At 38.0% G+C, this 23,096-nt stretch overlaps 1 protein-coding gene across 7 annotated transcripts in view; it reads left to right on the top strand.

The window, feature by feature from the left end:
- RAPGEF2 (Rap guanine nucleotide exchange factor 2) overlaps positions 1-23,096 on the top strand; it is a 200,351-nt gene that overhangs the window by 55,930 nt on the left and 121,325 nt on the right. For all 7 annotated transcript variants that reach the window (XM_076336593.1, XM_076336588.1, XM_076336592.1 and 4 more), the window contains exons 2-3: positions 7,531-7,601; positions 11,153-11,209. In XM_076336593.1, the coding sequence (XP_076192708.1) occupies positions 7,531-7,601; positions 11,153-11,209 (128 nt within the window). The remainder of the gene's footprint in view (positions 1-7,530; positions 7,602-11,152; positions 11,210-23,096) is intronic.

Here is a 23,096-nt window from a genome sequence, read left to right as displayed (position 1 = left end):
TGAAGTTCAGATAACTAATTTGGCATTTGATGGCTCTAACAGACCTTTAAATTCAAAAGTTGCCTTTACATCCCAGTCACCTGTTTGGAGTATGAGTAAGAAGGTATTTGTTTTTAGAAAATCCTCAGTTTTCAAGTTGTTTCATCATCGTCTTGGAGAGCTGCAGTTTTGAGGTAAGCCAAGCTATTGCCTGGAACAGGCAGTTTATGAAAAGGTAGACTAGGCTGGTGGGTGGCAAACTGGGGACAGCAAAGCTGCTCTACTATGATCAGTTGTCTTCCTACCTATGTACCTGGCTTTGCTCCCCACCTGTCTCCAACACTACTTGTTCTTTCTTCCCACCCCTCCACTTTTTACATTTTTCCGGTGCCAAGCAAAAGAAAACAAATGATAATGGCAATGTGGTGTGATGGATGGTGCTTATCAGAGCAACTCTGCTGAGCTGAGCCTCCTTGAATCTGTCATGAATGTTGAGTTTCCAGGCTTGCAGCTTGTCTGGGAGCTGATGGTGTTGCTCCTTGGAAAGGGGAGGGCTGTGTTGGGCTGGATGGTGACTGGATAGGTCTGGCTTGCTCTTGGCAGAAAACGGGAGTCCCACAGGAGTAGAGAAGGGCAAGTGGGCTCTGAAACGGTGCTAAGTGTGGTTGATGAACAGGATAGGAACTTCTTCAATCCTGCTGTGAGATTGTTGAAGAGAGTAGTGTTACCTGATTCTGTAGGCTTTCTGTTTGAAAAATCAGACTTCAGTATTAAAAATTTCAAGTTTGGCTAAAGGAAATGCTAATTGTTTCATATGCAAAACTGATAGACCAAGCTTTGTATCCTGGATTATACTTAGAAACTGAATGTGTTAAAAATTAGCAGTTTTATTCTATGTTCAGGAATGAACTTTTATTAGTCTCTGATAGCATGCAGGTTTTGTATATACTTCAAAATAGACTAATATAAAGGAAATAGTTGTTTCAGGTAAATTTACAAAAGTAAATTACATAATCTATATTCATCCTTAAAATATGGCCCATGGCATTTCATTCACAAAAATACCAATTTCGGTGACTTGACATATGTAATTTCACTTAGTTAAATATTTAATTTATATCTGTGTAGCTGCCAATTCAGCATTGAGTCAATAAATTGTTTTCTATAACTTTGGCTTTAGTTTTTTTTAAGCCACTGATCTCTGTGTAGCATGCTGTGCACTAGTAATAATTGCAGAAAAATGCTGTGGTAGCTTACAGTGAAGTTAAAAAGAATAATTTATCTTAAATCATAGTGTAATAGTTTGGCTTCTGGCAGGCTTCCCATGTGGCGGCCCCCCACCCCTGAATACAAAGGTCCTGATATAAGAAAAAGGATGTCAAAAATTTGTAGTACATGACAAATACTTCATTTAATCTCTTCAACAAATTAGTCTTGGTATGGCTCACTGATAAGTCCATGCATACCTGGGCATGCTCCTGCACAGCAGCTGTGAGTGTTTAGGTTTTTTCCACTGCTGGGAAGCTGGAGGTGAAGATGAATACTACTTCTTCACATGTGTGTGGCAGGGATTTTGGTATCAGTAATGCTGGATTTTTTTTGTCATGGTGTAATTTGTTTTTTGTGGTTTTGCTCCTGTCTTTTGGCAGCTTAATATTTGCAAGATGTGAGGTCACCCTTAGGGTAAGGTCTTGCCTTTGGAGATAGGTTTGGCTGAGATAACCCCACCTGCGCTGCCTTTCCTTCAGAGGTTGCTGTCTCTGAAGGCAGTAACTTGTATCGCCTCCTGAGTGGCTGTTGGTGAGAGCCTGGCATGTTAGTGTGAACCAGACGTGAACAAACCTACTTAGGAGCAGACACGTCTCTTCTGTGGACACGGAAATTTCTGTGTCAATCCAGATGGGATTGATGTTGCTGTAGTCCAGTCTGTTTCTTTTGGCGATGCTGGCACTGCTTTGGCCCTGGTGAGCCAGTACAGGCAGCCAGGCAGGCAGGTGCTAAATAAATGCTAGAGGAAAAAAGAAAATATAAGTGCTTGGTATAGCTACCAGAGTGGCTGAGGGTCAAATGATTTCAGGTGCTGGATGCAAGAAGAAAAGGGAAAAAGACGGGATCCTGCTGCTATAGAGGCAGGACTTCAGCAACCTGGGTTTGGATTGTGGCTTCATTGCTCACTAGGAAGAAAAACTTGGCATTGCTGCTCTGGTTAGTATATCACGATTTGGGGAAAAAAGCATTAAAATACTTAAAGAGAAAAGGGAGATTCCACTTCGAGCTAAAATAACTGTTTAGTCAGCCATATAGAAAAGACAGATGCCTCCCTTCCTGTCAGCGGTTTCATGGTCTCTTTAAACCCATTGAAGACTTTGAGGTCCCACCTTCTCCCTGCTGCATGAGCCGTTGCCTCCGTGATCCCAACACTGGACCTCGTGGGTCTCATGCTGCCAACAGAGAGGCTTGAAGTTTGGTCCCTGCAAGCGGGTGCTCGTCCTGAGGCCAGGGAGGTGTCAGGAGCACAGCGGGGAGGGACTGGGTGGGACATCCCGTTTTCACAACAGTGAAACCTGGGGTGGTGTCTTGGAGCTGCCAGGTGTGATGGGGAGCGGGTACACCCACCCACCTCGCCCCTCACCCTCGGAGCCTGGTGTTCCCCTGTGTGCTGCTGGTGGTTGGCTGAATGTGAGCTAAAGATGGGTTATTTTAACAAAGATCAGCCTTTCAAAACCTGTTGTATGCTCAGTAGGCAGACCTTTTTCAGCCTAAGGTGAATATCAGGTGCTTTGAAAAGATCTTTTTTTTTTTTTCCTTTGTCCAAGACAGTGAATTAAGGAATTAGCTTGTATTTTAGTTTTACCCTTTGATTTAAAATAGAGCAGACTATTATAAGATGAAAGCTTCTCTCCACTTGTTTGCCACTTCACGGAAATGAATGAATGTATCACTAAGAGAGCAATGAATTTGCAGCTCAGCATTTTGCTTTTTAACTGTGGCAAGGATGAATAGTTGAGTTGGGCCTTTGGTTTCACACCTTAATGCAAACCAGGACTGAAAGCAGTGCAGGTCTGTGATTTTTAGAGAGGTTTAACTTTTTCAGCCCAAAGTAGCAAATTTTCACATCTCTATCACTTTACTAAAGTAAAAATTTCTTCATTAAGCTCATATAAATTTGGGGCCAACATTCTGGTTTGGGTTTGTCTGGTTTGTGTAACTGGCATTGCCAAATATGTTTGAAACACAAATGAAATGGATAGAAATGTCTGGGCATAAACATACGCAGATTTTTATTAGAATGGAGAGCAGAGGTAAGGTTGCAGACCAATGTGTTTCTACAGATCTAACTGAAGTTGAGCTGTGTTAAAACTTGAGTCTCTCTGTTTTGTTTCAAAGTACAGTCAGAACTTTAAACTGAGCCAGCTGACACCACGGAAACAAACAAATTAAGAAATAACACTGAATTAAACAAATTTTGGGCTACTCCACACACAGCAACCCAAGCATATGACTTTGGCTGCAGTACAAATTTAAGCGTAGATTAGATTTCAGTTGTTTAGCCTTCATTTAAATAAAAACATGCTTTAAAAACTGCCCTAATTGTGCTTTGCATTTAATTTTTGGTTTTGGAGTTTCCATTGAGACGTTTTTTCAAGCTGTTGCCACAATCTTTATGTGGAACTTGATTCTTGTAGCTATATCAGCTGAGCCTTTGCATTGCTTTTGCAGTCGTCTTTATCCAATTCTGCTGGCTGGATAAAACTAGAAAGCAGAAAGCTGGTGGTTCCTCTGTGCTTTTGTATAAAAAGTCCTTACCGTAGCAGAATATTTAACCAGTTGTATCAGTGATGCTTAGCTTTGCTTCTCTTGACTTTTATAAACTGTTATAAAGATATATTTTTTAAAATAAAGGCAGAAATTGTGTAAAGAATGACTTTCTCTGAAGTTTTGATGGCTCCGTCTGCCACCTGGTGGTAATTTGAGAGTGTGTGTGTGTGTATATATATATATGTATATATATATATATACATATAGTAAAAACAACCACAACCAAAAAAAGCATCAGACTGCTGCTGTCACCTGCCTGCTTTTATATATTCTGTGGATTAGTTAGAGGCGGCTTTCAGGGACGCTGCAAGCTAGCAGAAATATTCGTGTAAATCACAGTGGGGTTGAATTTAGCTGATGCTTTAAGGTTTTGCTCAACTAGCCAGCATAAATCACAAAGGCAGGTTATGTCTTTGAAAGACAAAGTTCTTTCATGAGAATTTAAAAATGTCAGCTTTTTGGAGATTTTTTTAGAATATCAAAATTGAAAAATTTCACAGCTTACATGCCTAAGTTTGTGTGTGTGTGCTTTTTTGTGAAATGGCTTTTATTTCACCACCGTTCCAAGCATTTGGAATCTATTTAGGAGTTTACAGCACTTGGCAAAAATATTTCTGAAGGACTCTTGCATTCCATTAATTCATTTTTAATTAAGAAATTGAAACAACTATTTATGTTTGATAATGAGAATGCTTGTTAAGTAAGCAAAGCATGTTTTTTCCTGAGATAAATGGAAAACTGAGGTGACCTAATGACAATAACTTGATATTCAGATTTTATTTTCTTTTCAAATTGCTTTCTTACTCTTTAATGCTGCTGACTGACTGGAAGCGTGCTGTGTCTACTGACAATATATGAAAATATATTCAGCTTTTCTGACTCTGCTTTAGTTTTCTGTACCTTGCACCATTATGGAGAATTTAATTGAAAGCAATGATGCTGCTTATTCGTTACTTAAATTTCAATGCCAAACTTTTGGTGCTAGAGGGAGCTCTTTCCTGCTAGACACCCTCTGGAATGGCACAGCTTGAAGAACAGGCTGCAGCACACTTCTCGGAAACAGTTGTCTGATTTAATGCCAGTGCACATCAGCTGCAATGTTATAATGACTATTTGCTTTGATAGGACCCTACTGCCTGGAGCACTGGTCTGTTTTCTTGCTGCTTTTTTTTTTTTTTTTAAATCAGAAGAAGCACCTTGGTTATCTCTGTGATGAGAGGTCTTCAACTTTATCTTCCCTGTGTTGCTGCAGCTAGCAGCCATGATGGAAGCACAAGTAAAGATTTGTTTAGGGTTTTTTTTTTTAATTCTCACTCCCCTTTTTTAGATCTCCAGGTGCAGACTTGAGAGGCAAGGAGCTCTACCATCTGCAGTTCCTGTTGTGGGGACCTATGGGATGTTGTATTTGCAAATATTTGACAAGTATGCTTATATTTTGAAGAGGAATTATTCATTTTTTAAAAAGTGTTCATTAAACTTATCTTGTCTGTTGCTTGTGAAACTGGTCAGAATGACACCCTTCAGTGATTAAATGCGTTTCCCCTGCTTTGAGTCACTTTAGCTGCATTTCTTAAGGAACATAAACTGTGTTCTTTGCTGCTTTGTACATCTGCAGGGTTCGTTGCTAGGTTTGTGTCACCCGGAGTTCTGGAAACCAAATGTGCATGGATCCCTTTTACCATGCACTTCCACTTTTAGATCTGTGGATCCCTGTAAGACAGAATCTTTAATGGTTCTTTATTCACTGTGAATCCTTTACTGCACATAGAATCTGTGACACCTGAGAGAAACCTCAGTGCCAGCTGGTGGCAGAGGGTTATTCTCCTTCTGTTCTGTGTCTGCTTGTTGTTAGACAGGCTTGCTGGAGATGAATTACAGTAGCACCTTCTGGCCAGGCTCTTTTCCATGTAATCCACTGCTGTGGGCACCTGATCCCCAGTGGTCCACTCCCAGCTTCCCACGGCAGCCGGTGGCTTGTGCAGCAGTCTGGCATGTCCAGGTGAGCGGCAGCAGTGCCGCGGGGACTGTCAGGCTTGTGTTTACCCCACTGCCGGCGCAGCGCTCCCGGGAGCCTCTGGTCACCCCCAGCCTGTCTGGCAAGTGAGCGGGTCACTGACTGTCGCAGACATGTGCTTTCAAACGCTTTTATTAGTATTAAAAAAAAAAAAGACAAAAACCCCAAGCGACTACAGTATTTTCTCTTCAAAGCCTTCTGTGTGTAAGGTCCCTCCATCCCAAACCATGCATAACTACTTTTGTCCTTGATGTGTCCTCTGCTCCTCACAGGAGGACCAAAGCCTTTAGAGGGCAAGGGAGCGGAAGGACCAGAATAGAAGCAAAATTGCAGCATTTTGGCTTGTGCATGTCTTTCACTTTTTCAACCTGAATATTTGCTTTTTTCATTGTGAGAAAAGGACGTTCTTTTAGATACTGAATGAAAGGTATCTGTTTAGTCTTAACCATTGAGTGTAACTCCTGGTATCTTTTCTGATCTGTAGCATGGTTTAAACAAGTACAGTAACTTTTCTACACTTAATGTATTTAGCTAGATTTTATTTTTATTTTTCTTACTTGAATTCAGGTTCTCTGTGTGACTTCAGTCCTAACGTCTTTGCCCAAATACCACATCTAGCATTCTTTCACTGTGTCTGAAAACTGAAGTATTTCTGTACTTCACAGTCAAATAAACAAGTATTTCCCAGTGACCAAATCTTTCATAAACTTATAGCTTTGGTATATTCCATTACTTGAAAACATCTTACAGTAAGTTATGAGAGTGTTTGGTATTGGTGCTAGTTTATTCTCAGCTTTGTCAGCCTCAGCTAGTGGTTGAGAGCTACTGCTCTGATTTTCAATGAATTGTGGATAATACATTGTCTTTTAACTAGCTTGTTTAAAAAATGGAAAATGAAACAGCATCAAACCAATGAGCCAAAGTTAAATCATTCTAGAGGTTGTGGGCTGAACTGTGAAGTTTTCTCTTAAGTGCTGTAGTGATTTTTAAGTATAACGTTAGCAAAGCCTCTAGACTGACACTAGTGTTTCCATAGTTGCATCTTAGGAAGTTTTAGTCTTGGATGTTGTTTTCATATCTTTATTAATGTTGTTTTGTGAGTTGGATACTGGAGGTCCACAATGGTTGAATATAATGCTTCGCCATGTAACTAGGATTGTATTTATGATTTTTTTATTATCTCATGCCAAATTTTCTGTTTGTGCCAACTTTTTTTCTCGTTTAAGCTTGTGGTTTACCTTCCATTTGAAGAGGATACAATTTTATAAAGATTTATGTACAGTGGAATATTTTGTTAGACTGTTTTGTACTTTTTTCTTTTCCCCTGAACATGAAAAGACCAATTTCCCTGAGCTTGCTTTATGGAATAAATTAAGGTTTTTGGGTACATTGGCATTGGGAAGCCCGACAGTGGTAGTTGCAAAGTAGCTCACTGGAATTCTGGGCCAGGCTTGTTTCCTGGGCATGAGTAATGACAGCAAAAGCAGAAAGGTTTCTGTGTTTGTATTTTCCAATGTGGACATACCATCATTCTTCCCCATGTCAGTTGCCAATGTATAACCAAAGGTATTCCTGCAACTTGCCTTTAATCTCTTGTAAATGTGTTATTTCAAATATTCCTGCTGTCCCTATTAGAGCTCTGGGTGCTTTGCAAAAACAGTATTTTAACAGTTTGTACCAAATTGAGAATCCTAATAATGTTTTCCTTATGTTTGTAGGATTTGGAGATTGTGTATTCCTATTTACATGGAATGGAAGCCTTGTCTAATCTGAGAGAGCATCAGCTAAGGTATGATACTTTATCATTAAAAACACATATATGCTAATGCACTAACAAAGCAAAGGAACAGTAGGTTTGGTAACTATACACTACTCTTGCGTACCCTACCTCAAACTGAAAAGCTGGCTATCACTGAATCCATTTCTTCCCTTCTTTATTGTCCTAACACTTTCTCCTTGTATGTGTGCATATGTGTATCCCTGTTTTTCTTCTGATTTCTACTACGGATGCGTTTGTTTTCTTTTCAAACTTTCAGACTAGAAGTAAATGCTTTATATACAGAGTACAAGTTCCAGTCCTGAATGGATGTCCATATATAGTCCAAATCATTTATGTAGTATAATAATCATGAGAGCAGAGTCTGTTTTTCAGCTTCTGTTTCAGTTTGTGCTTGCTTTCGTGTGGAAGTTTTGGGCAAATTATGTACTACACATGCAAATGATACTTAGTAAAAAATTACTAATAAATGTCATCCACATTTTTTTTATTAAAATGCTTCATGAAGCAAATAAATTAAGGTAAAAACTTCCAGATGAACTTCCTATTTTTTGTAAAGACTTGTGTTAGTTTGATTTTTAAGTAATTGTTTCAGTTGTCCTCACATAGACATCTTACAGCAGAGGTTTCTAAGGGTATTTGGACATTGGTGTGAGGCTGACAGATACAGAAGGAGGCCAGCACATCTCCTGTATGCTTTATGGGGAGAGAGGGTGAATTACTGTTGTTTTGCATTCTGGGGTGTGCCAACATTTGCCACATCTGAAGATGCTGAAGAACTTTGACTTGATTAATGCTGGTTTAGGTTCTTATTTCTGGCCTCTTGCTTCATCATTCTGTCAGAGTTCACATTCCCGAGCCAATATTCTGTATTTTGGAGAAGATAAAAGGCAGGGGTTTCTTTCTCCTGAAGTGCCCAAGACACATTTTGCAATGTGAATGTTGACTTCAAGGTAGTCTCTGTAATGACTTCTGCTTTGGAAGGAGGCCACAATCACGTTCAGTTAAAGTATTTTGTGTTATGCTATTATATGCAAGACTTTTAGCACATCAAGTTTTGCATAGCTGGAGTTGAACTGATGTTAACTTGTTTACAAAGATCAAAGTGTGCACGTATGGTTGCATAATATGTTGATGTGTGCTTTTTGGCCTCCTGTGCAGAATGAGGTTCTTGCTGAGGAATGTGTGGAACTCGGGCTCGCTCTCCCGGCACAGTGAATTCCTAGAAAAGAAGCTTCTGTTTACAATACCATACATGGAAAAGGCTGGGCTCCCAGCAGATGTGGGACAGAAAGCTTTTATAGTATCCTTTAGGATACAACATTTCTTGTGGCTGTGGGATGCCACAAAAACCTCCTGGATGCATTAAAAACTAGTGTATTAAATATAGCCTCTAGTAGTGAATACCTTACCTTATAGCTTGCTGATGATCTCATCTTGAATTTATTACAGTTGTTTAGGAAGCAGACAAAGATCACTTTCGAGTGAAAATGCCAATATCGACCAGAACTAATTCAATTTTTTAAGTATTTGAGGAAGCAATCTAGTTTGTACTACTCGGTCACTGTAATTTCTAACTGTTCCAGTTTAACATAAGAATTGAAATACTTGGCTACCTTCGGTAAGAGGCATTTTCTCCCCTATTACTGTCCTAATAACGGGACCAAAATGCTGTAAAACTCAGACAGTGCCAGTGGTGAACTTGCGTGACTTTATCAAGAATTTACTTCCTTTGCTCCCAATTCAGAGGGGAACAAAAGTTGCTTGTTAAAGTGATTCTGTTTCCTATAACTCCTACTCTCAGATGGCTCACTGCCCAGTGTCGTTTCAGACCAGTGGGGTACAGAGTATCCTTGAGTAGTATTTAAATTTTAAATTTGACAGCTAGCAATGACTTTTCTTCTGGTATCTTCTCACCAGTAACCTCGTGTCTGCTCTCCCCTTCCCTCTCAAAACAGAGGATCAGAGAGAGAAGGTGAGGACCCAGGAAGTAGAAGCAGACAGTAGCTTTTTGGTGTCTGTAAAGGATTTTGGCAAGACCTCATTTTATGGTGGGGAACAGTGTCTGAAAAAGAGAAGGTTCTGTCATTCAAAACACTTTTTGCTGTGCCAGGAAGCAAGAAGCTTTTTCATTAGCTGAAATTGATATACAATACATAATACTTAATTATATACGCTACAGAAATTGTCTATAAGAAAAGTTCTCAAAGATGTTCCAAAGAGTAGATCTAAAATACTGGGGCAGGGGAAAGGCTGTGGTAGTAAAACTTGAGCTTTTTTTTTTTGAGCAAACAGAAATAAGATCTCAATTTTCTATTCGCGGTTTATGAATATCAAGATACCACTATAAGCCTGCCACTTCTGGACATAAAAAGCATTATTTCTTAGTGGGCTGAACTAAGAAGTCTTGAAAGAGATGAGCACTAAGGTAGCTTTTGTAGCAGCCTGTTGGCTATTGAAATGATCTAGGAAATGATGGGAAATAGCAATAAGAAGCCTTTTAAATGTCACATCAAAGCCAGATCAACTCTTCCAGGCCTCAGATCAACTTTTTTGAGACTTGTTGCCTGAGCAAGAATTCTTGAGCACTTTTGTCTGCTTAGGATACCATCGCAGGCAGCCGGTCACTGGTGCGCTGAGGTTCTGATGATTGATCCTGCAAGGAATGAGAATGTCTTTCTCAAATTTAAATATAGTTCCTCATTGGAATGTTCATATGAGCCTCTTGGGCAAATCTCTGTCTGTCAAATAGTCTTTGTGTTTGCAGTCTGCTTCAGAGCCATAGAAAGTCCAAGGGAGGTGGTGGGGTTTGTTTCCTTCCCACCCCCCCAGTAACTAGCAGGGTCTGTTTCCTTAAGACAATAGAAAGAAATGGCATGTTGATTTTTTTATACCAAGTTAACATTGCATTTCCTAATACGTGGTAAGTTCTATTATGCTACATTTGTCAGGCAGACAGTGAATGCAAAAGTGCTTTAATCCTCCCCTCTAGACAGAGGATTTTCCTGCAGGAAATTCTCTCTGCTTTGAGCCCTCTGGGATTTCAGCATTAAAATCTCATGGTAATTTTTAAGTTGCTGAATTTTAGCAAAATGAGAAGCATCGATTTACCATGCAACATAATTTCTTGTTTTATCTATTGGGCCTGACTTGAAAAAGGGAGCAGTTTTTATATCATGGTAGCTGATTAGTTGTTACATATCATAAATTTCCATCCATTTCTAAAATTCTGAATTGTTTCCTTATAAAACAACTTACTTTTATCAGATCACTTTATAAAATGAGATCAGTATCATTTTACCCGTTTTATAGAAGATTTTTTTATGGGAGCAATTACATCTAGCGTCCTAAATCAAATCTGATCTTGGACAAACTAATAACTTTAATGCTTAGATTTAACAATTTGCACTCTTAAATTAAAAGTCAGCTTAGCTTTAAATTGATGGTTAGTTTCTGCAAGTGCTGGAGGCAAACATGGAAATGCTGACTAACTTTAGAAAGTGAAGTCTTCGTGACACTGATAGGAATCGTAATTAAAAATGACTTCTTTCCTTCTCTTTCAGACTGATGTGTGAAACTGTCAGATATGAAAGGCATGAAGCAAATGAAGTTCTGTACTAGTAAGTATTTCTGCTTCCTTTCGTATGATGTTCAGAGAACTAATTCATTTTAAAGTGTGTTAAGGACAGTGTTTAATGCCAGCTCCCTCACCCAGCACACTGTAAACATAAATGTTTTCATCGTCAAACAGTGAAGAAATTTGCTGGTGCTAGGGAGGGAGCTAACAGTGACTCTTGCTTGGTGATGTGTGTTGTATTAATTTTTGTAACCAGTGAGATTATATAGAATTAGGGGATGTGGGATGTCTTCTCATTAGAATAAATTGACATTTAGTCTTGCTTCAATTTTGTCAAAGTAGTAGCCACCAGCTTTTTGTGCCAGAGGTGCCAAATCGACATATCTAACATGGCTTATAATTAGCAGGGATGTGATCTAGTGTCAGCTCAGATTTACAGTAGAGATCTGAGGATTGCAATTGCTTCGTTTATGCAAGCAACTTATTGAAACAAAAGGCTCATCAGATTTTCACTTACTGCCCCTAAACCAGACTCTAAATGCAGATTTTTCTGGGTTGTCTGGTGTTATTTGACCATTTAAGTATACAAAGAATGCACCTGTATGCCTTCTTTTATATGTGTGTAATTTTTCCTATATTGACCATCAGGAGGAAGATGTGATTGAACAAACTTTAATGCTAAGCCTTGACCATTCAGCAAAGTTAAATTTATGTCTAGTGAGACCCAGTGATCAGTTATGTATGGGAAATGCACAAGGTCAAAATCTATAGGTGGATAGATAATTTTAATTAGACCAGTATAATCTTTATTCATTTTACAGACTAATTTGCTAGTGACCATTGTGCTGGTGATTTGTCCTTTTCTAGGCAGTTAGTTTGTGTCCATTATGTGTACTAGAGGTTTTTTTTGTTTAGAACCAATATCTTGGCTCATTCTAATGTTGGTTTAAATTTGAATTATGCTGAATAAATGAAGGCTGCTAGTTATGCATATACTCAAGGCAGGCAAAAGTTACGAGGAAATATGTGCCTGAGAAAATACAGTGCACAAACAGAAAATTGCGAAATCTGCGCTAACTTGAAGTGCTTTTTGCAATTCTTTTGCACTGATTTCCTTTGTCACTCCTTTCATGTGAATTCATCTTCACTTTGGTTGTTTGCCTGTCATTCCTATTTACTTGCTTCTTGACATTTTTTTTCCCTGTGATTTATTCAGTAGATTTAATGGGCAGTTTGGCAGTTTCTGGATATAGATGCTAATGCAAAATGTGCTTGGTCTAGCATTTCACATCTCTGATTTAATGTTTAATGGGCTAAACCTGAAAGTTAACACTGAAATTTTTTTTATTTAAAAAAAAAGAAAAATTCAATATTTTGAAGCCAGAAGTATATGTTCTGTTACTCTGAGTTGTAGCTTTACATTTTATTTTAATGAACAATTTGAGATCTACTTGGTTAGAAAATCCCATGGAACCTGCAGTCTAATTTCAGTATCCTATTTTTAGGATAATGAACTTGCAGGAATCCTTTTTTGCTTCACAAATTCAGCATATGTATTGAAGATGTATTCTTCTAAATAACAGTACTCCAATTTTACAATGTATACGTTTGGAAAAATTCTTTGAGTACTATGGGAGATAAGCAATGTGATAGCCAGGTTAGAATCAATCCACTCAGTTATGAGCTATAGGAAATGAGCTTGGAGCATACAGCCTGGTCACTTTTTATTGAATGTGCCAGAATTTATCACTTGGAGCTCTTATTGTGGTCATGAAGGCTAAGGTTTTAAAAAAGCATTAAATTTGAACTCTAAGTTACAACTTTTTTTTTTCCCGTGATGGTATGACTTGGATTGAAATCTGAAATTGGGTGCTAATCTTCTGTGTTCGTTAGAAAAATCTATTAAAATAGCTGCAATTGTTGGATCTGTTAATTGACCTCTGTGTGTGACCTCCCTGAGGCACAACTTAATGTCTCAGTGTGGATTAAGCTAAATCTTTATCCCTAAAGGCTAACATGAAAACTAATACAGTTGCTCTGTTTATGTGATCAAAACTTTTTCATTGTGAAAATTTTGTTCATACCCGCATTGTCAGCACAGGACTTATAAGAAGGTAAATTTCTGTTGCATGCTGAAAATAATTATCCACACTGAGTACAAACGCAGTAATATTTTATTCTCCATTTTTTAAAAAAAATTGTTAATTTTCATAGTATCTCTATAGATTTTTTTTTTTTGATGGCCAAAGGGATAAAATGGAGCACGTTGTTTAAAATCGGCTCATCTCATCTGCATTTACTTTACTATCTGCGGGTGTACATGGTAGTGACAGATTCTCAAACCCTACGGCCATCTCTCTGTTTAAATGAAAACTGGGTTATTAAAAGTGGCAGTTCAGCTCAAGTTATTCTTCATTTGCCAGTCATCCTACTACTTTCATTTGATGGGAAGTTAATGATAAAAGGCCTTAAAACCTGCAAGGCAAAACTTCAGAATTGAGATTTACTTGACATATATACCTGATATTTTTTTTTAACCTGCTACCTTTATTCAAATCTACTTAAGATCCCATTTAAAAAAAATATTTAGTTTGGTCACTTGATACATATTTTGTCAGTAGTTCAATGAAAAAAAAATAGTTCTTTTTTCATATCTGCGTAATAGTCATTCTTGATGTTTCCAACAGTAAGTTTCTGATTAGCATTTTCTTTGGAAACCAAAGTTTTAGGAGATTTGTTGGGGGGTGTATACCTCTTGACAATTGAACAAAATTTTTCAGATCAAAGTTTAAATGTTTGCTCTGATGGCAGAGAGGAGTCTTTGACAACAAATGTTTTGCTTATAAGCAAATGAATATGTCTCTAATAAAAGCACCACCTCTCTTTCCCCCTTATTAATTGTATAGGGGCTGTATGTGGTTTTCAGCCATGGTGTTTGATATTTCTGTATGTAGGCATCAGTGGTGTTTGGCTTACTCTTTCTGTAAGGAAGTCTTCTATGTCTTTAAGTTTCCCTTATTTTCTTCTCTAAAGATACTGGATTGGCAGAAAATATTTTAAGTGTTGATGACCTGCTGTCCGAAGTCACTTGATAATAAAAAACTTATGTGTTTCTGAATTGCCATGGTGTAGCACAAGTTTTTGTGATCACATTCTCTTTGGTTTCTGTGCAATTGAACCTGGAACTAACTTAGCTGTGCTTATAATGTTTTTAAAAAATTACAAAGAAAAACCCAACCCATGTTATTATAAAGTGTGTTTTAGTTTTTTAGAGAACCTTCAACTCAAAGCCTGATAGGATATATGCTCCTACCTCTCACATGTCCCTTCTGAGAAGACTGCAAGATTTATATTTTGGATTTAAGCTCCAATCAGTAACAAATTTCTCAGCCTGTAGCAATTTAGTAGTATGCTAGTGGTTTTGATTGTGTTGGTTCTTAGAAAAGGACAAGTGTTTAAAGAAGAGTAGTTATCTCTTGGACATCTTGAACTGAATTTTAGTGTTAACGTCTATGGTTGGAAAAAGCTCTTGTCTAATGTCAACATGTTTGTGTGCTTTTATGTCATTCAGTTGTGCAGCCTTCTGTGCTTTAATGAAATTCAGTGTTTTCAGAGGACTGTATTGTGAAACAAAAGTAGAAGGCATACATATAAACTGGAGGTGGGAGAGAAAAAAATGTTACGTGTAAAATTGAGTTATTACTACAGAGAATGTCCATAGCTGAAATAAGAAATAGCAATCTCTTAGTTTCTAAATTACTGTGGTAGGCATGGCATGTAATAAATAGCTGTATTTGTACAATTATGTTTTGTCTTGCTTTTTTCCTCATTCCCTACTTGTCAAACAATCTGAGATGAAAAACATCCGCTTGTGTTAAGACTGTAGTGCTTATACTGGGGGGGAGGGCAGGGGAAGGGAAAAGGGGATGAGAAGTGGAGAAGGCCACAAAAAGGATAAAGATACATAATTTCAGCGGGTCTTTTTGCATATTTCCATGTTTAGAACCAAATTCTCAGGTCCAGTAGCTGTAATATCACCCTCCAGTCTTAGCCAAGTTTTCTGAGTTACATCACTGTGGCAAATCACAAGATCCAAAATACTTGTTTTGGGCTAGCCATGTGGCTGCCTCCAGAGCTGGCTTGGCCCAGCCATTGATGCCTGAAACGAATGAAATCTGGAAAGGAAATAAAGGAGCATGGCTTTTTGGTGGCTACTAAAATACTTACGGTTTTCTTAGATTAAAATGTTAGTGTCTTTCATGAGGTAGAGCAGAATGTTTGAAAAATGCTGGAGGGCATTGGCTTTGCGTAGCTTTGGGACGGGTTGTGTTAGAGGATCGCCTGAAGGCACTGGGGGGACAGACTCGGGGCAGCCACTGGCAGGGGAACTTGCAGATGCTCTTCCCAGGGAGGAGACATGCTGTCATCTGTCCAGGTATCGTGCATTACACAAACTCAAGCAGGGATTTTAGATGTCACTGTAAAGCGTCTGGGTGTGTCTTAGCTAGATGGCTAAGCTGTAGTTTTATTTGCAGCTGTAGGTCTATGTAGTTAATATACAGTAGTTCTGCGCAAGGACAGGTGAGAAATACATCTATGAGTAGTTTTTAAGAGTGGGAATCTGAGAGTCAAACTTTAAGTCCTACAATAAGTGACATTTAACAAATTCATGGTTCTTTCACGGTAGCGTATTGCCCTGAAGACCCTCAGGAGGATAGAAGCAGTATGTACAAAACAACAAAAAGTGATGCCAAAGTTGCCATACACTTCTGCATAGCCTGACTTAATTGTGCAATGAAGTGTGACAAAAATGAGCTAAAAGCTGCTGCTTTAGCTATTGGTGCATGATTTGTAAACAGAACAGCTCTGCAGAGACCACCTCACTGAAATTTGTCTTCCGACGCATACATTTGTATTATGAAGGAGTGCTTTCGTTCTGTACATGTTCAGGAAGCTTTATCGTGATGGTATCATGAAACCAAGTTATTCTGTATAGATATGGTACATGTGATCTATAGCTATATATGTTTATATCTTATAGATATAAAACTTAAAACCTAAAACATTACAGAAAGGAATTGCTAGAGAAGTGCATGAGGATCAAGCTGATGTTTCCACTAGTGATATTCTGAGTTATCAGTAAAATTATTCTCCTGTATTCTTTAATACTTTACCTTTAGCCAGAACTTCTGATTTTTGGATGGGATGCACCTGTTCATGAAGGCTTGGGTCACATTTCTGCATTTACTGTCTTTGTTTACTGAATGTTCTTTACTTCAGAGAGCCCCTATAAAAGATTTCTTCCTTGGTTTTATAGAAATGAGAGACACTTTGAAAATTATTTAAAACGCTCTAAATAAACAGTAAACTCCGAATATGTCTGTTTGAAGCATCTCTCTGGGTCAACATCCTAATATTCAGGTGGACATCTGCAGGCAATATATATTTATTCTGCTTGTGCATCCATAGGTTTCTGCGCAAGTCATGCAGCAGTATATTTAACAATGCAAAGAACTGCTGCAGCAGGGCTGGTCTTTTCTGTTGGGTTTTTTTTTCTTCTTCTCCTTAAAGTATTCCTAAAGGTGTATTGCACCTTCTGATAGTCGGGCAGTTGCCAAAGTAGCATTGGGATACTGCCAGTTCTGCACTGCAGTACATCAGGAGCCTGAATTTATACATTGTGTTGTGGATACGTTTTCTGTGGGGAATTTCTTAGGCAATATGTATCATTAAAACAAATACATTCAAGGACTTGGCAGTTGGCTCTGTATAAGCAGAGCCTGAATCAAGGCTTCTTAACAGTGTCAGTGATCAATGTTACAGTCTGTTGGCTTTGCATAGCCAGTTCCATATTTCTATCTTACTGTTTGACCTGATTTTGAGACTACTTTGAATGAAGACTAAGGTTTTTGAAGAGACTGTAATTTGCACCTTCCTTACTGTAAATGTTTCACTAAAGGCTATCATGTTTTTATTGTTGCAATTTTGAGAATAAAAGCTTTGATTTTGGAGAAATATTGGAAGGGTGTAAGATTTAGTAGCAGAATTGTCTGTCTTGATTGACCTCGGAGTATTTTGGATGCAAGATCATTTTATTTTACTACTTCTGTCATTGTTTTCCTGATGATTTAGGAATTTCTCTTCTGATATTGAGGACTAATTCACTGTACAAGCTTAATACGAAGACTTCTGTGACAATAGGTCAATTAGCTTGCATATGTATATTTGCATAATATATTTATCGATTGCCTGTTTAATCAGCTGTCTTAGACTGACACTCTGCAATAATCTCTGATTTGACTGAATTTTCTGTTCTATTTTACTAATTTTATTTCAAAAGTGGAAACGAATACAAATAAATGAAATAATTTCAAGAAAAAACATGCTTCAGCTTATTTGTTTTCATGTATACTGAGGAATTGTTTCCTGTGGTTCCTTCTTTATTTCCCACTCTTGCTACCAGGAGACAAGACATCAGTTTTCATCTTGTGTCCATTAATAAAAGATAACCGTGGACATTAGTTGAAATATGCACTTTAAGAAGACTTTTTAGTGAAAATTCGAAATTCTGAATTCTGAGTTATCAATGTTATTACTGGATAAGTTTAAGACTGAATATGTATAGGACTTTTTCCTAACATTTAGAGTGAAGATTAGGAGTAAGAATAAACATAACTTTTAATGTGTTAATCTAAAAAAAAAAAAAAAAAGAATTTAGAAATTTTGTGTGGCTGATGCATTAAGTACCCAATCTGTTTTACTTCTGTGTTTGGGATATATCTCTTAATGTCATCAAGAGCATCTAAGATGCTCTGGCAGATGTCAGGTAACTGCTTAACTAGCTTATTAAGGAAGGTTATAGACAGAGTAAACGGTTTTCTGATGATTCTGAGTGTTACAACAACACAGTGCTAGTGGGCAGGAGCTTCAGGCAATGAGATGTCTACCTGAGAGAATCGTTGTGCTTGAAGACATATTTGACAACCCAAGGCACTTCAGGGCTAATGTCTAATTGTGGCAATGGTTATTCAATTAAACAATAAACTACCTATAGCTTTCAGCATACAGAGGACAACCAAAATGAGCAAAGAGAAACAGACAGATTAGTCTGCTGAAACAATATCCTGTGGAGCATAAGCTTGCAGAGCAATGTTCTTTCTAATTTCTTCTTGTGTAGTGCTTAAATGCCTGAAAGAGGTCCCAGTTCTGACATGTCAAATTTTCATTGTTTCTATTCCTCTTGAGTGGAGATCTGGGAGCATGAACAATGTCTGTTCTGAATTACTCTTTGTTTATGTTCTGAAATTTATTCAACTTTCAACAACATTGAGTATGATTTCATGAAAATGTAATCTGCTAGATACATCTTGGTTTGTAATATAAGTTCTTTTATCAAAACAGTTACAAATGTTATAGCTTGTAGGAATGGTACTATATCCAGTTTAAATGCAAGTCTTGAATGAATCCTTTAGTGGTTGGAATTTTAATGATTTATGGAGAGGATAATTCTAACTAGCTCTTTCACAACCAAGAAATTGTTTTTGCTGATTTCATGACCTTTTTATAAAGTAGCTTGGAAAATACCTCTGAATTGGAAAGTAATTCTGGATGCTGATGTTTGCCTTATGTTAGGGGTCCTTGCAGCATCTGGTATCATTGTTTAGGTCTCAGGATAGACACATCTCCTGTAAATGGAATATTAAGCAGTAATTATATGGAAGCCATTTCCATGCTTGTTTCCATTGAGACCTGCATACTGCTTAGCTTTTCTTCAAGTGCTGTCTTAAAGGAGTTGGCTGAGAAACCAGTGACCAGAAGGTGGTCAGAGCTGCAGACTTCTGTTTAGCATGTGCTTTCAAGTCCAGGTGCTGAATTTTGCACTGAAGTGAAGTCTTATTTGACAGAATTAAAGCATGTTTGACAGCAGTCATCACAAAGACCTGCAAATTCTTGCCACTGTACATGCTTACGACGTTCATTGTCTCGGCTGAAGCAAATGCACGCAAGTAAGCATGTACTGGATACGATCCATTATTCCAGAGGTTTTAGTAGTGCCTACATCTCACCTTGACGGAGAATGAGAATTAAATGGATTGCGCTCATTAAAATGTAGCTATTTCTAAAGAAGTTTTAAAGGAAAGTGATGCATCAGAACTTGTTAGGATAGAGGAAGACACTAGAGATGGTGTAGATATTTGAGATTTATTGGGTCTTTCAGTAGGTTGACTTAAATCTTTGTTGTAGCTGAATATTTTGGAAGGTTTTTCAGCATCTTATGTGATCAGGAAATCTGAAAGCTAAAACTGGAACACCTGTGCTACTGTAGACAGATGCCTTATAGAATCAGTACATGTGGGGGACATGTATTGAAACAAGTTGGTTTTTGTGCATAATTTCTTTGATATGCTCTTAATATTGATTCAGATTTATAGTTACAAATCTGGTGTACAAGTTCTGCAGATTGCTTTAAGTCAAAATAGAATAATTATAATTAGAAAACAAAACTTCAGTTTTAACCAATGTATATGTAGCTAGTTGGGGATCTGGGAATAAGCTGCCCCTTCCAGTGGAATAAACAGCTCACAGCATGAAGAGTTTGATACAAGTGCTAAAGACTTTGAGAGAGCCTGCAAACTTCTTGGATCTTGGCAGTCTGGAGATTAAGAAACGTTTTTTGATTTTTGAACTTTGAGTACCTCTGAGGTCCCAAAGAACAGTCATATGCTAGAAAATGTGAAGGCTTAAGTCTGAAAATACTGTCTAACCTTATCAGTGGTGACAGCCTGGTGATGTCATCATAGGCTATTGTATAATTATGTAACTGAAGTTTCCAAACAGAACAGTTAGAGTGACAGCTCTGAAGTTACTTTGCAAAGTTCTGTCTTCGGTTTTTTGTGTCATTTTCAAAGCGGAGAAGTGTGCTGTCTGGCTGCAGGTTGTAGTTGCGTAAAAGGACTACATCGAGGAAGCTGGGGAGGGAAATGCAATGGGAAGGCATTGCAATCCAGTCTCTGGATTTCCATTTCTAGCTCCTGAATTCCCGTAAATCAAGCTCTCTTGCATTCTGGGAAATTAAATATAGATTCCCCAGGAAATCCCCTGCTCTCAAAAGTGCTATAATACAAGAGTCAAGATTTAAAGTAGCTTTATTTAAATTTTGTACAACTAATTTAAGTGCAGATTATGAATAAAGTCTGCTTATTGGTGACTGTTTTGCTATTGGCTTTCAGTTTTGCACCACTTTAAGGTTGCTGCTAGAACTTGAGTACTCTGAAAACTTTATCAGTAGGTAGCTCTATCATAGTAGTTACAAGAGAAGAATGTTAAATCTTGGTACCCGAGTGCTTTTGTTGTTGTCTTCACAGAATACAAATCCTATCTTCTGCTAAAGATCTCTTGCTCTTCTGCTTCTTACTCTTCTGCTTCTTACTCTTAAGATTTAGGCTCTTTCCTCTGCACTGTAGTCAAATGCTTTGAGTGTGTGTGTAGACATATGGGCATTAGTCTAATTGTAGTGCGCTAACACAAGTTACAGTTGTAGTGCAGCTGGTGTCTTTAATCTGGCCATAGTCTTGTTGGTTCTGTAAAGTAGGGATGGAAATTTGCCACCAGGGTTTCACTGGGTCTTTTGTTGGCTTCAATACAGCTAGGACAGAATGACTACATGTATTGATTTTGTTCTTCTGACTGCCCCTTAATGTGTGACTTCTGGGTTGACTTAGTTCTGATTCTCTGCAGGATAAATTGCCTGTGTCATCTTGCTTTCTTGGTAATAAATCTTGTTTTCTGTAACCTGGGGAAGCGGGTAGCTGTGCTGCATTCGGTAGGCAATATGACTTCAACAATCCTGAGTTTCATCCAGATGAATATCCAGAAGAGTAGATGAGCTGGAAAAAACAAACAAAAACCAAACAACCCAAAGAAACCCCCACCAGTTTTACGTATTTGAAGCAATGTACTCCATCACTTAAGGCCAACAAGTAAAGTAATTTCTTGCCTGCAAAGAAGATCTGTGAATGCCTGCTTGGAAATGTGCAACACGTGCCAATAACTTCTGATTTCAAGTATTTCCACTCCTGCTGTGCATGCAGCCTTGCAAGACTGGAGGGAGAGTGGGGAGAGAAGCTCAAAACTGGGTAGCAGAAGTGCTGTTTGCCTGGGTTGGGTGGGCTTTGCTTCCAGCCTGATGTGGATCGTTCACTGCACTTCCAGTCTCCTAGTGTCTGACAGCTGCTGCTTCAGTGGTGGTGGTGATGGACAACAGTGGCACCCTTACAAAGCTAGTCGTTGGAAAGACCTTACCTAAGGAAATGTCTTTCCTTTCTACATCAGCTTGACTGACAGGTGCTAGTGGACCCTTCCCTCAAGTGTCTCCAGACCAAAAAACCCCCAATTCTCCCTCTAAGGATGCCTTTGAGGAGAAGTCATCAGCATCTATTCTGCTTCAGCTAATTCTGGATGAAGTGCTTACATGCACTTAATACCCTTCTGCAGACGCAGTCAGAGATATGTCCTGTCCACAAAAGAACGCTTTTTAGCACAATTTGTTGTCATCCCTTTGCCAGAAGAAATATCCGTAGGAAGACAAATACAGTTTCTAGATACTGCTGTGGACTGCCAGTGGTAGGCAGTATTCTAGCAGTGAAAGGAAACTCCGTAATTAGGCTTAGATTTATTCTCTCAAATTCAATTTTGATGTTTAAAAAACAAAGTGTAAAATGTGATTGCAAAGAAAACCTTTCAAATGTGAGTATTCTACATTGGGTAAAATGGTATTTGCATGAGTCCTCATGTGGCTTGAAAAAATGCTCTTGTAGTTCAGTATCGGTTTCTTCTACAGTTCCTTCTGTTGTTCATTACAGGCACAAAAGTCCTGAAGAACACAAAATGCATTGTTGTTGAACAAATGTCAAGTGTAGTACAGGAAACACGGAAACTTGATTGAAAGCCACGTGATGTTTGAATAGGATTATGGAAAGCCCAGGATCCTTAAAATGAAAGAATTGCATGCGTTTTTTGTAACAGCACTGCCTAGCAAAAGCTGGCTGCCAAATGGCTTTGAGGCTTAATTCTAAACTACTGAAAGTGTAGCAAGTGTTGAGAAGTGCAGGAGTTAATATATTTTCATATGAAAGGAATAGATCAGTCTTTCATTTGTCTGTGGTTTTTTTTTTTTGAGGGAAGCATGTGTGTTCTGGAGGAAGGAATGTATTTGCTATACGTGTGGGGTTTTTTTCAGATTTTTTGTTCAAGACTGTATTAAGACACTAGTAGTTGTAAGAATGAAGAGAATGAAAATCCATCAGCGTTCTTTGCTCTTGAAGACTCTTGGAAATATTTATGATGTTTTGGCTGGCAATGAAAGTTTAAAAGAATACACAGTATGTTTTGGGGAAGATGCTTTGAATACAGACATGTTCTGTAGTAACCTTCCACAATTGCGACACAGCAATATTGAAGGCTTTTTTTAATTTAGATAATTAAGGAATTGAGTACAGTAGAATTGTTTTGTTTCACCCAACATGATGCAGGTACCTTAGAACTTAGAAATTCTCAAACATGACTGTAAGAATAAAAAGTTATCAAAGTACACATAAAGCAGAAGGAAAACAAACCCAATCAGATGGTATTCCTAAAGTTTGATTTATTTTTTTTAATCAGCATTTTCAGCTTCAAATGAACAGATGCTTCTATATCCACTATAAAGTCATGACAGATAAGTGAGAAGGAGCAACAACTGTTGAAGAACTAACTGGCAGAGAAAGTGGATAAACCTGTGAGCTGGCAAAAAAAAGATAAAACTGAGTTGGATGATTAACTGAGTGAAAAGTCATGCTGTGTGTGATCACATAAGAAAAATATAAACCACTGCAGTTAAATGTATAATCATTATAGCTGTTTGTTAAATGGTTCAAAGGGAGATTCGAAAG

This window comes from Aptenodytes patagonicus, chromosome 4 (assembly GCF_965638725.1).
Source record: "Aptenodytes patagonicus chromosome 4, bAptPat1.pri.cur, whole genome shotgun sequence".
Taxonomy (NCBI): domain Eukaryota; kingdom Metazoa; phylum Chordata; class Aves; order Sphenisciformes; family Spheniscidae; genus Aptenodytes; species Aptenodytes patagonicus.
The sequence above is the reverse complement of the archived record's forward strand: the minus strand, read 5'-3'. Positions and strand labels throughout refer to the sequence as shown.